The sequence below is a fragment of the Pipistrellus hanaki genome (genome assembly GCF_964339955.1).
Source record: "Pipistrellus hanaki genome assembly, chromosome: 10".
Classification (NCBI taxonomy): domain Eukaryota; kingdom Metazoa; phylum Chordata; class Mammalia; order Chiroptera; family Vespertilionidae; genus Pipistrellus; species Pipistrellus hanaki.
The window spans coordinates 59448420-59465057 of NC_140512.1; the positions used below are offsets into that span (position 1 = coordinate 59448420).

Here is a 16638-nt window from a genome sequence, read left to right on the forward strand (position 1 = left end):
ATATCAGCCATTTGATGGCTAGTAATGAGCAGAAACTCTGAATGGGAGAAGTAGAGTCAAGAGAAAATGAATTTGAAAATATACGTATGTTGCTCTTTCAGAAGGAGATATATGCTGGGATTGGAAACTCAGAAGGCCAAATACAATCTCTTAAGGTTATAGTAGCAAATATTGCATCTGTCCTTGAGAATTTGTTCTCAAACCTATTTCTCACCCTTCCTCTGCTCTGTCCTGCATTATAGAGATTGGGGAGTGACCCCTCCAATGTAAAACTCCCAGCTTTCCAGTCAGCTGACTTCCAGCTGCGTCTGGCCAATGAGAGGCACTGGCAGGGCTGGAGGACTGGAGCGAGAAAGCAGGAAATGCTCTCCTCTTCCCTGTGAGGGCCGGACAGCACAGAATAGGCCAGCTGTGGTTCCAGCTACTGCAAGGTGACCGGTTCCACCTCCTCTCTTTACACCTTCAGCCTCATGTCTGTAGAGACTTCCTATGTTGATAATCTGTTTTTACAGCTTCCTAGTTTTTCAGCATTCCTATCACCTGTGGGAACAAGTTCCTGAATTAAATTCATTCTGACTTAAAAAATCTTGAAGTAACTTATGATTTCCTGATTGGACCAAGGCCTTTGATATTTTTTTCTTTTTTGTTTGCTGGAGTTTCTCTGAAATCTCAGGGCACTACAGAGTCGAAGCATGAATCTATACCTAAACTAATACAAACCTCCATGTGCTTTTGGGACTAAGAAATGACAGGTTTTGCTTGTTTTTAATGTATCCCTAGTTATAAGTGAAATCAAGATTAAGTGATGGCCTGATCATTGGACTTAGATGACAGAACAGTTTGTATCTGAATATTATTTTTCCTTAAACATTAGTATTGCCTTCCTTACCCTGCTGAGCAGTATTGAGACCTTTCAATTGCAGCTTATACTTATAGAGTTGTCACCAGTCTATTCAGGGCTTTGTAGGAATTAGCCAAAGATCTCTCCTCTGAGTGCTAGGGCCCACGCACAAGTTGGCCAACATAGTGTGAACTGGATTTCAGCTCATAGAAGCCTAGTTATTACCATTTGATATGCTGCGAGAGAAAAGGAAAAATCATAGGTTTGGAAACCTTCCAGTAAAATGAGCTACAACCCCTGGACCGGTCCTTTCACCCAGCTCCCCGTGCTGAGAGTGTTGCCTGCTAATAGCTCACATTTGCTCCCTTCTCCAGAGATCTGGCACTGCCCTGGATATTGGGAGCCACCACCCAAACCGCTCCCTCCTCCCAAAGCCAATGGCTGTGTGATAAATGGCATACAGAAGGTTAATCCTCTTGCCTCAAGGTGACCTTTCTGTGGGATGACTTATGATCCAGAGCCTCATTTTCAATGATCAAGCTAAGGGTAGTCTTCACCTGAGACATCGCAGATGTCAATCGCATGACTATTTCCTCTTCGCTATGAGTCGCCTTCATTCCCTTACAAGTTTTCCTGAAGAACATGCCCTCAACGAATCACATGGGCCTGAATCCCTGTCTCAGGTTCTGCTTCTAGGAAAACTGGTTTAATACAAACACTAATTATGATTTCTTTTAATCTCTAGAGAAGGACAAATAAATAGACTCTGCAGATAGATAGTCACAATTAAACAAGAAGTTATATTCAGTAAACTATTATCAAGATTTAGAGCTCCCATCTTAAAATAATAGGCAGATTTGTAATTACCAATGAGATGGCAAAATATTTTTTTAGTATTGGAAACTCAAAATGAGAGAACAGAGCAGGGAAATAAGCTTGAAACTTCTGTATGTTTTCAGAATAGACATATTTTTGTGCTTAAAGTATATAAATATGGCTGAATAGTTGGATCTAATATTCTTGAAAATCATTTTTGTGGAAAAATCCTTGGACTTTAGTTCTATTTAATAGTAACAGCAACCATTTAGTAGTAATAGCACCTTTAAGTGTCAGGCTTTGCAGTAGGTACTATTACATACATTATTTAATAGTAATTCCCTACAACAATCTCATGAGATGGGTATTATCTCCATTTTACAGAGGAAAAACTGAAGTACAGTGAACTTGACCACTGTAGAGCTGCTCTTCAACGTAGGTCTGACTAGAATGTCTGCATTATTTTCATTACATTATCCTGCCTCTCAATGAAATTTTATTCAATGCCTGTTGCAATGTAACAAACCAATATATCCATATACTATATTCTGCTTTACATTTTTGCCTTTTCCATTTTTAGGCATAGGTGAATGAGGAATTTGAACTGCATAATTGCTCTCCACCTCTGACACACTGACTCAAAGCAAAGCTATTGAGCTGAATGACTTTCAAAAAAGAAATAAAGAATTTATTCTAATACTAGAGGCCCGATGCATGAAATTCACGCACTTTGGGGGTCCCTCAGCCTGGTGTGCGCCTTCTCGCAGTCCAGGACCCCTGGGGGCATGTTCACCTGCCAGGAGGATTGGGTCTGATCTAGTAGTCAGACATCTCTCTCCCAGTCTGGGACCCCTCGCTCCTTACCGCCCGCCTGCAGCAGAGGCAGGAGAGGCTCCCGCACCACCACTGTGCTCACCAGTTGTGAGCCCGGCTTCTGGGCTTCTGGCGGAGAGCTCTCCCGCTGTGGGGGAACACTGACTACCAGGGGACAGCTCCTACATTGAGCGTCTGCCCCCTGATGGTCAGTGTGCGTCATAGCGACTGGTCATTCGGCTTTCGTCAATTTGCATATTAGGGTTTTATTATATAGGATCACCACTGACCCTGGCTAAGTTACTTGAGTGTTCACTGTTTTTCCTTATCTAGTAAAAAACCTAATAATATTAACTACTAGCCATGGAGAATTGAGAGGCATAACAAATATCAAGTATTATACAATTCAGTTCTGAATATAAATGATACATATTAGACCAATAATTCCATAAAACCCATAGTCACCAATTATGCATTCCTGTATGGTGAGGTAATTCATAGGATTTTTATGCTCAGGGGCTTATAATTTTTACTGTCCCCTATTCCAATAGAAGTGGGTTTATATTAAGGTTTATGCACTCACTTTTATATTCCAAAATGGTATTTGTCATAATGAAAAAAAATAACAATGTTTACATTCTCTTATGCACTGCCACTTTACCCATTACTTTAAAAAATAATTTTATTTATGGATTTTTTTTAGAAAGAGAGAGAGGAAAGGAGTTGGGATGGAGAGAGACAGAGAGAAATTTTGTTGTTCCACCCTTTCTTGCATTCATTGGTTGGTTCTTGTATGTGCCCTGACTGGGGATAAACCCCAAACCTTGGCATATTGGGACAGCACTCGAACCAACTGAGCTACCCAGCCAGGGATACCCACAGTTTTTAAAATGCTGAAAGTCTTTTAAATCCAAAAAGGAATGAAATTATACTATTTGAGCTGAAAAGAACCGTAGCAATCCTTCATTTATTCCTTTCATTTCACAAATCAGTAAATCGAAGTATTAGGAAGTTGAGTGACTCTACTAAGATGGAATGGCTAGTTAACATAAACTCAGAAGAGCTAATCTGCTTGCTCTAGAAGCTATTTTACCAGGTGTGAACAATGAGCATACTGTGTGTACAGATTCTACCTTACCAGTGGTTTTTATGAGTTCCCGCCCCAAAAAGGAAGAGAGGAATGGGATTCACATACAATCTGTATAATGCTGTGTCTTACATGGGGAGGGGAGGAAGGTGTTTGTTGCTGCAGGTGAACTTAAATACATGGATGTCCTCTTGAAGGTCAGTCAGTCCATCATACTCACCTAGTGGGCTTTTTATTTTTATTTTTTTAAATACATTTTATTGATTTTTTTACAGAGAGGAAGGGAGACGGATAGAGAGTTAGAAACATTGATGGGAGAGAAACATCGATCAGCTGCCTCCTGCACACCCCCTACTGGAAATGTGCCCGCAACCAAGGTACATGCCCTTGACCTGAATCGAACCCGGGACCTTTCAGTCCGTAGACCGATGCTTTATCCACTGAGCCAAACTGGTTTTGGCCCTAGTGGACTTTTAAGACAAAGATTGCTGAATCCCACCACCAGCGTTCCTGATCACTTTCTGACTCAAGAGTGGGGCCTGCGCATTTGTAGTTCCAACAAGTTCCCAGGTGATGCTACAGCTAACCAGTTGAAGGAACCACATTTTGAAAAATACTGGTCTATCTTCCCCAATTCCTAGGGATGGCCAGTCTGCTTTTTATCCTGGTTCTTTTCACTCCAGTTGTCCAATACTCCTGGGTACTGGACTTGCTTCCAGAGTAGCTCTCCCAAACAAATAAGCCTTGATTTACTGTTCTGGCAATTGTATCAGACGGAAAACTATTATTTGTGGAAGTCCCTGACAATATACCCCACACTTCTCCTCTCAAACTGGGTCCCTGGATACCTAAGCCTGTTCAAGAAAAATAAATTAGAGGTTCTGGAGTTGAATTAGTTTGCTGGGCCATCTAAAGTGGAGGCCATCCCTGCCTATTGCTATTAGCTACAGTCCCCTTTTTTGCTCCCAGTAGGTTGTGTGCAGGTTTCTGCATACTGTATTTTCTATCTAGATGCTGTCAGAATTATTACATGCTTAGCACTATGTGGAAGAGTTTGGACGTGGCTATACATTTTCTTGACTTCAGAGCATATATAACTATATTTGTAACTTATAAAATATATATTTTGTTCCTTAAATCAGAAATGATCACCTGACATACAAATATACACTCAATATTGAATAGGTTCAATATTAAGAATAAGAAGTTATAAAAATGAATAAGAACTGATTCCAGCTGTCCAAGAACCTTCAGGCTGTGAAAGAAAAAAGCCACATGCTAACCTGTCGACAGTAAGGCTCAAATAAACTCTTTAAGAAATTCTTTACAGGTTTCAATGTGTTTCAATGTGTTTTTTTTTTTTTTTTTTTTTTTTTTTTTTTTCGTTAATAAGGCTAATGGGGGAAAGAAACATTTAAAGAGTAATTTTAAGTTCCAACTGGTAAATCTGTATATCACTGGCTTTGACAACATGTTAAAACGACATACTATAATTTTAATAGATCAGCTAAATAGCTACTGACATGTAGATAAATGACATAACGGTATATGAACTTATAGTGTTATCAGTGGGGTGCCCTCCATGTCCCCTCCTGTTGCTGGTGGGAGTGGGCTTCTTGCAATGTCAGGAAAAGGAATTTCTGAGACTCACCTGGGAGAATGAGTGGCACTGATTTGCATGGAACTAACCCTCTGAGTTCCCACGGCTGCCCCTCCCTCCATCGCACCATGGAAGAAGTGCAGGGCGCTGTGTCTGCAGCAGAGCCACAGCCCCATTTCCTGACTAAAGCCATTGCTCAGAGTTTCTGTTCTATATTTGCCCAGTCCAGTGCAGAATCAGACTCGCTTAGCTTGTTTCTAACTGCAATCCATTGTGTGTGGGGTCTGCGTTGTCATGGATCATGTGACCTCTAGAGCCACATGGTTATGGAGGAAATACAGGCAAGTGCAAGGAAGCAGGAGCAAAGCCAGAGGAACACAGAGAGAATTCTTTGTCTGGGGATTTTAACCTAAGATTTCTTCCTGTAATTGCAGTGGCTCCATCCCCTTTAGCCAATACATGGTTTCCCAGGCTAGACTGACGGGCAAGTATTTTTCCTCAACTTGACTGTGCATGTGCCCACCCTCCCCTTTGTCCAGTCCCTTCCCCAGTGATTTGCAGGGAATGGACTGGCGGTTCCCTGGGGAGGGTAAAGTTGCAGCTTCCCAATGAAGCTCCCCAAATGGCCACCCTTATAATGCCTGGCCTTCCTTTACTCCTTCCCGATTAATATTAATAACACAGTAGTAACAATAGCCCCAACCCATTCAACCATTACTAACTTTCCAAAGACAAATAACCTAGTTGATGTACAGGACATAAAACACTCCTAGCTCCTCTTAAATTAAAAAAAAAATTGAATAAAAATACTGCTTACTTCCTAAAGACAAACTTTTACAATTCTTTCATTTTTTAATATGCATGTAATGCAGTACACAAAACACGATCACCTTGATAAAAAAAGAAAATTTATGTATGTTTAATATATTACTGCTTTGCTTTTAAGAAAGACATCCCAGTCATTTGACAGGTAGCAAAGTTTGCCACCCCCAAATTTTGAGGTATTATTTTAAGCTGGTTATTTTTAAGAAATAAATACTCAGAAGACTGGTGCAACTTTCTTTGGCCATCTGAATGCGGGTTCATCTGACATCAGCTGCCTCCACCACGCCATCAAAGTTCAGCCCCAATGAAATCAAAGTCGTATACCCGAGGAGCACCGGTGAGGAAGTGGTGCCATGTCTGCCCTGGCCCCCAAGATCAGGACCCTGGACCTGTCTCCAAAAGAGGTTGGTGATGACATCGTCCAAGCAACCAGTGACTGGAAGGGTCTGAGGATTACAGTGAGACTGACCATTCAGAACAGACAGGCCCAGATTGAGGTAGTGTCTTCTGCCTCAGCCTGCTCATCAAAGCCCTCAAAGAACTGCCAAAAGACAGAAAAAAGCAAAAGATCATTAAGCACAGTGGAAATATCGCTTTTGATGCGATTGTCAGCACTGCCCGACAGATGTGGCACCGATCTTTAGCTACAGAACTCTCTGGAACCATTAAAGAGATCCTGGGAACTGCCCAGTCTGTGGGCTGCAATGTTGATGGCCGCCTCCCTCATGACATACATCACGGATGATATCAACAGTGGTGCAGTGGAATGTCCGGCTAGTTAAGAACTACAAAGGAAAATGTTTCAATTAAAGATTATTTGATAATAAATAAATAAATAACTCAGAAGAAACATTTACCCCACTTAAAAGAATTCATATAGAAAGACCTGATTAAAGGAAAGGAGTTAGAACCTTATCATCGTAATAGAAACTAAATGTTAGAGGCAGGAAGAAACCAAACAAAACCTGCTAGACTTCCATGTTCCAGTGTTTTCGGGTGGCCAAGCCAGAATTTACCAAATATTTGCTCCTTCTTCTATTCGTTAATTGGCTGCTTTTCCTCTGCAGTCCCAGACCCTGCCTCTCTCTCCATAGTTCAGAATGGCACATAAGCCTTAACTACCAAATGCATCCTAAGGTCTCATATTCTTATTTGAGAACCTCTGTAATGTACAAGCACAGTAAATTTGGTCATTTTCTTCTATAAATCTGTCTCATGTTAATTTGATTATTATTCCAATGAGAAGAACTTAGAAGGGTAGAAGGAAAATTAATTTTCTGCCCACACATTCAATTCCTTGAGGTCCTTAATATTTGTTGCCATCCTTTCCCCAGACTTAACGAGTGCCAATAAATAGCCTTCTTATATTCAGAGAATTTCTGATCTTGTGAATCTGTAGATCCTAAAGTTGCACTTGAAATCTCAGGCTATCTTGCAGCTCGGATACAAGTATTTGACTTTTCTCTAAACAGTCAACCCCATGGGCAATTGTGATTTCTAAGTACATAAAGAAGCAGGTGGCACAGGAATCCTTTCTGGCAAAGACACACACAGCTTTTAGAAGCCCAGGAGAAATTCTAGTTTCTAGTTCCCAACTTTAACAGTGAATTTATGGTGTCTGTGTCTAGAAATGAGAGTTGCCTAGTGTAATTCTGGAGTGAAACTCAGGGGTACTTTCCAGTTGCGTAGAGAATGAATCAAGAGGTCTAACGTTAGATAAACAGGCATTTCAGAGAGAGAAATAACGCAAGAGAACTTTCCAATACTAAAATGCATGAGTTTTAGATAGAAGGGGCCTTTGGAATATCCAGTACACTGAACATAAAAAGATCTCAATATGGAACACCATCAAATTTCATAACTCCATGAGCAAGCAAAATATTCTTAAAGCTCCTAGAGATAATAAGAAGTCATACACAGAGGATCAAAATCAAAATAACATCATCATATGTCAGCAGCAATGTTCAAAATTATAAATCAATAGATATCGATAGAATAACACCTTCAAATTCTGACGTAAACTGATTTTCAATCTGAAATTATATATTTTGTTAAACTATTAATCAAGGATGAGAATTAGAATAAGACATGATCTGATATACAAGATTTCAAAATGTTACTTTGTATATATTTTTTCCTAGGGAAAAAATGTACATACTACCAAAACAAGGGAATAAAGCAACATATATAACATAGATCCAAGACATAAAGATACAACACAGAATAGAGGTTACACAAAACCCCAGACAATGGTCATGTAGCCAAGATAGCATATCTAGATTAATATAGCAGCACGGAGGGCCTTGGGAAGTCTCTTATTAAAAAAACAAAAAACATGAGTGGATCTAACATATTTCTGATACATTTGATTATATGGAAAATATATAATATGAGAGTTTATAGTTGTTGAAAATATAGAAAAAAAATTAAACAAAAAAGATGATATCAAGGAGGAAAAAGAACAAAGTACTAAAGTGGTACAAGAATGTAACTACAGTTATAGTGCAATACTTGAATCACTAGAGAATACATTGTTCTATGTAATAATAATTAAAACACAAATTGTACTATAATTTATACCAGGGGAGGAGAAAAAGGAAAGTGGTAATTTACAGAGAGAATTCTCACCACTTATAATAGGAAGTTAATAGGTGATGCTTTAAATTAATTTATCAATACATACGTAACAGCTTACCATGTTATTTAGAAGTACCTAGGTAAATTCTAGGCAAAAGTATAAAGAAGAAGTGTCTGGGAGAGTAAATGGAGCTTCTGGTTGTTGTTTTTGTTGGTGTTGTTTTGTCTGTGTGTGTTTGTTTAAGTTTTGTAGTACTATTTTAAAGTTATGTGCATATATCACTTTTATAAATAATCATGAGTATTCACACTGCCAACTCCTCCATAATGCAAATTGTCCTTGAGCACATTATAAGAAGCCAATGTTTTTCCCTCTTATTGGGATAATTAAACTGAGAGCCATTTAATATTCATTAAAGTTAAGGAGCAGCGATGAGAAAAACCAGTAAGTAGCATTCTGGGAACTCTAACATACTTAATAACATACTTAGTTCTTCAAATCATTTCTTAAATAAAGATACGTACTAGGTATCTGGAGACTAGGCCATATACTAGTAGTAATTGGTGGTAACTATCACTGGTAATGAACTAGCATGAGTAAGAATTCAATTTTTCACTAACATCAATAACACATCAAAGTGGGCTGTAAATAAGCTATGTATTCCTAAAAAAAGAGAAAGCCCTAAATAGGCTTTGTGAAATGAATTACAAAGGGAGAAGGAGAGACAAAGTTGGTAGCTTACCTTTCAAGATTTTAATTAATGAAAAAGAAAACATTGAACATTTAACTTGAGAAAACAAGTACTAGGACAAATTCCCTAAAAAACTGCCATATGCAACATTTACATAAAAATGTACACAGATATTTTACAAAGTGGACATTTTAAGCCTGTGGCACTTGGAGGTTACCTGGGAGAAGTGACATCTCCTGCTGGCTCCAGGTTTGTGGGCTCGATAGCTCAGTTTGCCATAAGCAAGCCCGGACCAGTAACTATGGCTACAATGGCTGATGAATGGCATAGATCCCTGGGTTAGCTGCCTCTGCATTGCCCTACAATGAAGGGTGTCACTGCCTTTTAATTAACATTAGCAAGGGGAACAGGGTGTTTCTGAGGACTTGTAACAGTACATAAACAATAATATTTGTAAAGAAGAAAAGTGTGCTGTTTTAGCAAAGGATCAGGACAGAAGAAACGTGCAAGGTATAATGATAACAGTAGGAATGCATCTGAAAATTGGCCCTCATGTCTATAAATAAACTACCCTACTGTTTGCTGTTACAATGAGGACTTCTCCTTTAAAAATTACAGAAAAGAAAGCAGACAATAAAAATCCTAAATAGATCCTAATTGCGTTAAGGAAAGTCAAATGGAAGAAATATTCATAATACAGTATATTCATTTTATCCTATATAACAAACAGGTAATGTGCAAATTAACCCTCATGACCTCACAAGATGGCTGCCTATGACAGGCTGACAGGGGGGTTAGTGAGGGACAACCAAACGACTGAACAAGTAGGTTGCGTAGGGCAACGAGGCCAGTGGGGAGGGGCAGTTAGGGGCGACCAGGCCAGCAGGGGGTTGCATTTGGGGGCGATTAGGCTGGCAGGAGGGGCAGTGAGGGGCAACTAAGCTGGCGGGGGGGGTGGGGAGAGAGTTGGGGGCAAGCAGGCTGGCAGGGGGGCAGTTAGGGACGACCAGGCCAGCAGAGGGGGGCAGTTGGGGGCGACCAGACAGGCAGGCAGGTGAGTGATTAGGAGCCAGCGGTCCAGGATTGTGAGAAGGATGTCCTTAATTGTTGAGGGTGCAGGCTGGGCTGAGGGGGACCCCCCCACCATGCACAAATTTTGTGCTCCAGGCCTCTAGTATGTATATAAAAATAAAAATTCCTACAGTCTTAACCTAGCATACAAACTTAGTTGAAGGGAAATAGAAACCTTATTTCCTGGATCAAATCCAATCTCAAAAAAATTTGAGATAAGGAAATAACTTGCCAACAGAAACAGAAAGATGTCTTCTATTCTGACAAAGGGAAGATATGCTATCAAAAATGAAAGAAAGGACTTGCTAAAACTTTTTAAACAAATACTGACAGTACTGCTTGTTCTCAGGATGGACATGGAAAAATAGATGCTTGTATGCATTGTTCAAATGCTCCAAAGAGGAAGGAAGTCTTAGTTCCAATATAGGGTTGACGCTTACATTTTCCACACTTTAAGAACAAGGAGCTGGAACAAAACCCATACAAGTGCAAAAATAATGACTGAGCAGGAAATAACTGAAATTGCAATTTTTTGGACAAAATACCATATTTAAAATGTTGAGGAAAAGTTAAATAGTTTGGGCTTGAGGGGAAAAAAAAAGTCTCTGGTGGTTATAATTTTCTATCTTCATTTTTAAAGAAAAAACAAAAACAAACGGCAAATAGTCAGAAAACTCACTTAGAAATAGATAAGACATTTAAAATTTCCGGGGGGTGGTGGCGGGAGTAATGAAAGAAAATAGTGTCAGCTAACAAGAGATTATGAAATGATTGGAACCCAATAGTTCTCTGAGTGGGAGTCTTCAACTCAGCTACTGTCATTCACCCAAGCTCCACCGCTTTTTTTCCCTTAACCCTCTTCACATCTTTCAGTGGACAAGTTTTAAAGCTGGCATTCTAGCAGAAAAATTGCTATCTTTCAGTCTTTATTAATTAGAAACTAATATGATTCTGTCTTTAGCCTTCTAGTTTTAAAAGGCTTTACTTTTGGAACGCTGGGACATTTAGCCTATTGGCATAATATATAGCCTAATCAGAAATTCTGCTGGCAAAGGAATTATAGCCCAAAGTAATCACTATGTATTTGGAGAAGTACATAGAATTCTAAATATGAAGGACAGTTTCCAAAGTATCAGGTTTAGATAGAACAAAGGTTAGAAAAAACAAAACCCCATTTCAACACAACTTTGATCCTTTGATCCCGCGGGCCGTAGTTTGAAGACTACAGACAATAATGGTCAATGACAGATGAGTAATATTTGAGAAGCATTACATACCAGGTATTTTACATGCTGTCTTGGTAAATCTTATAACTTTGAAGTAGAGTTAATTATCTCTTTATTAAATAGAAATTATTCTCTATTGTATGGATGAGGAAATGAGACTCAGAGAAGCACTTATACAAAGTCCATAAGGTTGTTAAGTGGTAGAACAAGAACTCAAATTTAGGTCTAATCTGAAGCCTGTATTTTTGTTACTCTCCTGGTTCACAGGTTTGAAAATGTTAGGGATCTAATTTCTATCATCCCACAAGAATTTGTTTTTGTTTTTAAAATATATTTTATTGATTTTCTACAGAGAGGAAGAGAGATAAGAGTTAGAAACATCGATGAGAGTCATCGATCAGCTGCCTCTTGGCATAGGGTGGCTGTCTTAAGTTTAACACACGGTAACTTTTTTATTGAAATTGAATAATTAGCAAACACAAATGGTTAATGTTTATGCAATAAATGCTGATTTGTTTAAAGCGGGTCAGAGGCTCAGTCTAAAATTTACTGCAGCGGGTAGTATTTATATACCTATATTCCAAAACTTCGTTTTACAACAGTTGTGTAGTATTTAATTTACTGAACAAAAGGGTTCCTCTTAGGTAACCTTTAATATTCTGAGACATACAATCTTTTTTTTAATTGAAATTTACTTCTAAGTATTAAGCCAGATGTTATTTTCCTGTGTGACATTCCAAAACGGGCACAATCACTTTGGATAAAAAAGAAAACAAGGCCTTTGGGGTTTAAGAAAAAAATAAAAAGATGAAAAGAAAAAAAGGAATATTTTCCAGTTCACAAGACAGGGAGGAAAAAAAACTCGTGTTCAGGATCCTCAAAAGAAGAGCCCGAGTTTAAACGTTACAAATACTTTTCCCTACAAAGAGACGGGGGAGGCCTCCCTCCGGCCCGCGTTTGTTGGGGTAACACCAGCAGCAGGACAGCTCAGTCCGGTGGAAGGAAGAAGGCAGCCCGGGCACCTGCGGCGCCCACCGAACCCGCGAGGGGCGCAGGGCCGCGCGCTTCACCCCGGCGCTCCGCCCGCCTCCGGATCCCACTGCGCAGTGACGTCCCGCGGCCGCGCCCCAGAAGCCGGAGCCGGAGCCCGGGCCGGGGCCGGGGGCCGCGCGGGCGCTTCGCCTAGGTGTCCGTGCGCCCAGGAGGGGCCCGCAGCCCCGCGGCGGAGACCACCTTCCCTCCCGGCAGCAGCCGCTGGCCCGCGGCCTCCGAGAGCGGACACCACCCGCGGGCCCCGCTGCAGGACCGTAGCCCCGCCCACCGCGCGGCGCATGCCTCCGCCGGAAGGGGGCGTGACCTGGCGCCGGAAGTGGGCGGGGCCCAGGCGACACGGCGAGCCCCGCGGCGCACGGGGTGGTTCCTCCCGGCCGGCCGGCGGCCGCGCGTTTCCGGCGCGCTCCCCCGCGCCCTGTGTCCTTGGTCTCGCCCGCCCCGCAGCCATGTTGGATCGTGCGGCCGCCGCCGCCGGAGGAGGGTCGGCGGAGCTGGGAGCGTAGCGCGGGCGCCGGAGCGCGGGGACTGCGGCCAGCCGGCCAGAGCCTCGCCGGGCGGCAGCCGGGGGCTCCCTTTCTCCGCGCGGCCCGCCGTCGGCTCCTCCTTCCCGTGGCCGCCGCCGCCGCCGCCGCCTCCTTCTCCTCCCCCCGGCGCCGGAGGAGTTGCGAGATGCTGAGCCTGTGACTCCCCTCCTCCCGCCCCTGTCACCGAGGGGAACGCGCGCTCGCCCACTCGCCGGAGCAGGAGACGATCCCGGACTCGGAACCATGAGCTCCGGCCAGCAGCAGCCGCCGCCGCGGAGGGTGGCCAACGTGGGGTCCCTGCTGCTCACCCCGCAGGAGAACGAGTCCCTCTTCGCCTTCCTCGGCAAGAAATGTGTGGTCAGTGGCCGGGACCCGCGGCGCCGGGAGGGGGTGGGAGTGGGCAGGGGGCGGGGGCGGCGCGGAGGGTCGGGCTGCCGGCCAGGCCTCCCCCCGCCCCGGCCTCTGGCCGCCCGGACCCCGCTGCCCGGGGTCCGCTGCCCGGGTGCGGGCCGCGGCCCCGGGCGCCGCCTCCGGAGCTGCCCGGGGAGGGGGGAGTGTCTGTCCCGGAGCCCCCGGGTCCGCACCCCTGGTGGCTAGTTTATATAAAACTTTATATCGCGGGGAGGTCCCGATGCGGGTTTCCTTGCTCGAGCGTCTGGATCTCTCTCCCCTCTGACCGCTCGGTCTTCACAACACCAGAGCTTTCAGCAGGGGGCCGATCGGGAAAAAAAAGGAAGCCCAAAATATGAATGAAACGGACCATGAAGTTGTTCTTCGTCCCACTTTAGGATTTCAGGAGGCAATGAAGTCGAGTTTGCATCGGTTCAGGGCGAGGGCAGGAAATGCTGCTGTTCCCAGATGGGAAGCAAAGGGGTTTATTTCTTTAGGAATCTCGCCGAGGCCTGGTTATTACTACTCTCCTCCCTCTGCTTTCTCTTTCTTTCTTTCTTTCTTTCTTTTTTTCTTTTTTTTACCTTGGTGGGAGCAGGGGCTGCTCTCCCCACAACCATGCGCTGGGGGAGCCGACATCTGGAGTAGTTCTTGACCTTTGGGGGCCTGCGAATGGTGCTTAGGTTGGTGCTGTGCGGCCTGTTCAGACCCCAGATGGCTGGCTGGGAGCAGGCAGTTCCGCTGTGGGAAGGGGAATGTGTTGTTGACGGAAGCATTCATTACATTGGCTGCTGGCACGTCTGGGGGTGGGGAGGCTCCGCTCCGCGGTGCAGGCGCGGTCCAGCTGCTGCTCGCCGCGGTGCTGGGGGAGCCGGGGCTGGGTTTGCTGACACGCTCGCTGTGGGGGTCCCTTGACTCCCTTGTGAGCACCTGCAGCGTGTGTGCCGCTGGAACCCCAGAAACACCTACAGAAATGTCAGTGGAACAGGTCCGCAACTTTGCACGGTCGTGTTCAATGTGTCCAAGCAGGCCACACCTGCTTAGGAGTTAGGCTTTGACAGTTTCCGGGAAATTGCCGCATTCATGGTTAACTTCCCAGGAGCCTTTTGTATCCCGTCCTATCCAATTGGACGTTAAATCAGTACATTCAACTCAGATGCGTTTCATATGTGAGAAGTTAGATCTTAAAGAACATACGTTGAGTTTACTTATGAAAAGAATGCAATAAAGAGAGGTGGCTTAAAAATCGGAATTTTGGGAGACTCATTTAAAGTTAATCAAATTTCCCCCATCCCCCAGTGTTGTTTTTTTTTGTGTGTGTGTGTGTTTTTAAAAACAAATGAGAAAACTGTGCCGGTGAACCCTAAGTCACACAGCTGTTTAGTAATGTGACCAGAACTAGGAAACCAGGGCTCCCGATGCCTAGACTGTCGAACTTTCCACTACATCATGTTGTTTTAGAAGTGGTTTTTCTTTCTTGTTATTGGTCTATTTCTAGAAGTGGTATTAAAAGATTAATAACTTTTGTTTAACCCAAAATTGATGTAATTAAAATTTAAGATTCTTATTTAAGCCCAAATTTATTGCATATTTTCAACTTAGGTAAATATCTAGCACTTTAAGTGTTAAATTATCTGCAAATGAAAAATAAAAACCTTGTTGGTTTATTACATTTGCTGTCAGAAAGTAGTTGGATGTACTTTGTTTTACATACCAAACACATTAGCTTTAGGCAGGAAGGACATTGCAAGCATACTAATTGCTCTGTGCTTACCTATAAGGAGCTGGTTATAGGTTTCAACAAATGACAGATGTGGAAGGTGATAAAGATAATATTGTTTACTAGTTAGTGTAAATGGATTGCCATATAAACTGTATTCAGTGTTTGATTTCTTTATGTCAAGTATTAATAAACTTGACCCTTTGAATTTCTGTCATTTAAAACCACACTGCTATAGTTACCTGCTCTCCTGGTATGAAATTATTGCGAAGATTACTTTAATATTTGACACTTCCAGCTAGTAAAGAGTAAAGTAAGAATGATATTTTAATTTTTGGAACAATCTTTTTTCCCCCCTTTGCTGACTATGCAGGGGTTTTGTTTTTTGTTTGTTTTGTTTTGGTAGTTTAAGATAATACTGAAATACATTGTTTCATTAAAAAAAAAGTTCAGCAATAAGATTTACAGGTCAGGCCAAATTTGTTAAGCAACTGTATTCAGAGGAGTAGTTATAGCGCCAGCTCTCAGGCATTTCAGTCTTTCATTCACTCAACAAATATGTATTGAGTAACTAAATGTTGAGGTCAAACCAGAGTTGATGCCTACCCTCAAGAAGCTTTGTGTATAAAAAAGGGAAGCAAATGTGTAAAGTGATGTGTAAGTCAATACTTCAGAGTAATATGTAAGAAGCTGCATGCTACAATGGAAAATGTGTTGCTTTGTAGTCAGCAGACAGGGGTTCAAACTCATGTGGCCACTTTGGACAAGTTAAGCTCCCTGTCCTCAAATTAGTTTTCTCATCTCCGAAATAGGGATACCATCTTATGGGGGCAGTGGGGTTGTGGATTAGAAGGACTGTATGTAAATATGTGGGTTATTATTTTTATAAAGATTTAGAGGACCAAAAGAGAGGATGAGTAAAAGCTTTTTTAGAATGGTGTATACTTAAATATTTAAGATTAGTGGGTACTCCACCAAGTTAATGAGAGGTATGAAACAGCTTGGAAAGTCCGGAGACTTAATAATAATAGTATGTTTTGGAGCAAGGAGGGTTTCTGCCTGGGTTCTCAAATTTAGTCTGCCTTGGAATTATGTGGAGATGATATTACAAATGCATAGAACTAGGCTAAATTCCTAGATAATATTCAAACTCAGTGGGTCTGATGTGGAACTTGGGCATTCGATTTTGAGCATGCTTAACAGAAGACTGACATCCATCACAGTTTGGGAACCACTGCTGATGTCCACAGTTTTCTGATAGGGTAATCTGAAACACATTGGAAATGTTAATAGGTTTCCCCTCAATCTTTGGTCTATATTTTGTGGATTAAGGTTAAGTTAAAACAAGTTATTTAGTATGGCATTTCTTCATCCCTTCAAGACTTCAATGTGTATTCATAGAA

General features: G+C 42.3%; 1 protein-coding gene and 1 pseudogene across 5 annotated transcripts in view; both read left to right on the forward strand.

Annotated features, from left to right (window-relative positions):
- The first annotated feature begins 6176 nt into the window (after positions 1 to 6176).
- On the forward strand, positions 6177 to 7794 carry LOC311629203 (large ribosomal subunit protein uL11-like; annotated as a pseudogene). Its single transcript has one exon. The product of its transcript is annotated as a large ribosomal subunit protein uL11-like (transcript).
- A 5243-nt stretch (positions 7795 to 13037) lies between these two features.
- The window catches only part of WASL (WASP like actin nucleation promoting factor), a 65533-nt gene continuing 61932 nt past the window's right edge, over positions 13038 to 16638 (forward strand). Inside the window, exon 1 of one of the 4 annotated variants that reach the window (XM_084897677.1) lies at positions 13038 to 13482. In XM_084897677.1, coding sequence (XP_084753803.1) covers positions 13369 to 13482 — 114 coding nt within the window. In that variant the 5' untranslated portion in view covers positions 13038 to 13368. The remainder of the gene's footprint in view (positions 13483 to 16638) is intronic. The other 3 variants (XM_084897678.1, XM_084897679.1, XM_084897680.1) reach the window with 3 other exon arrangements.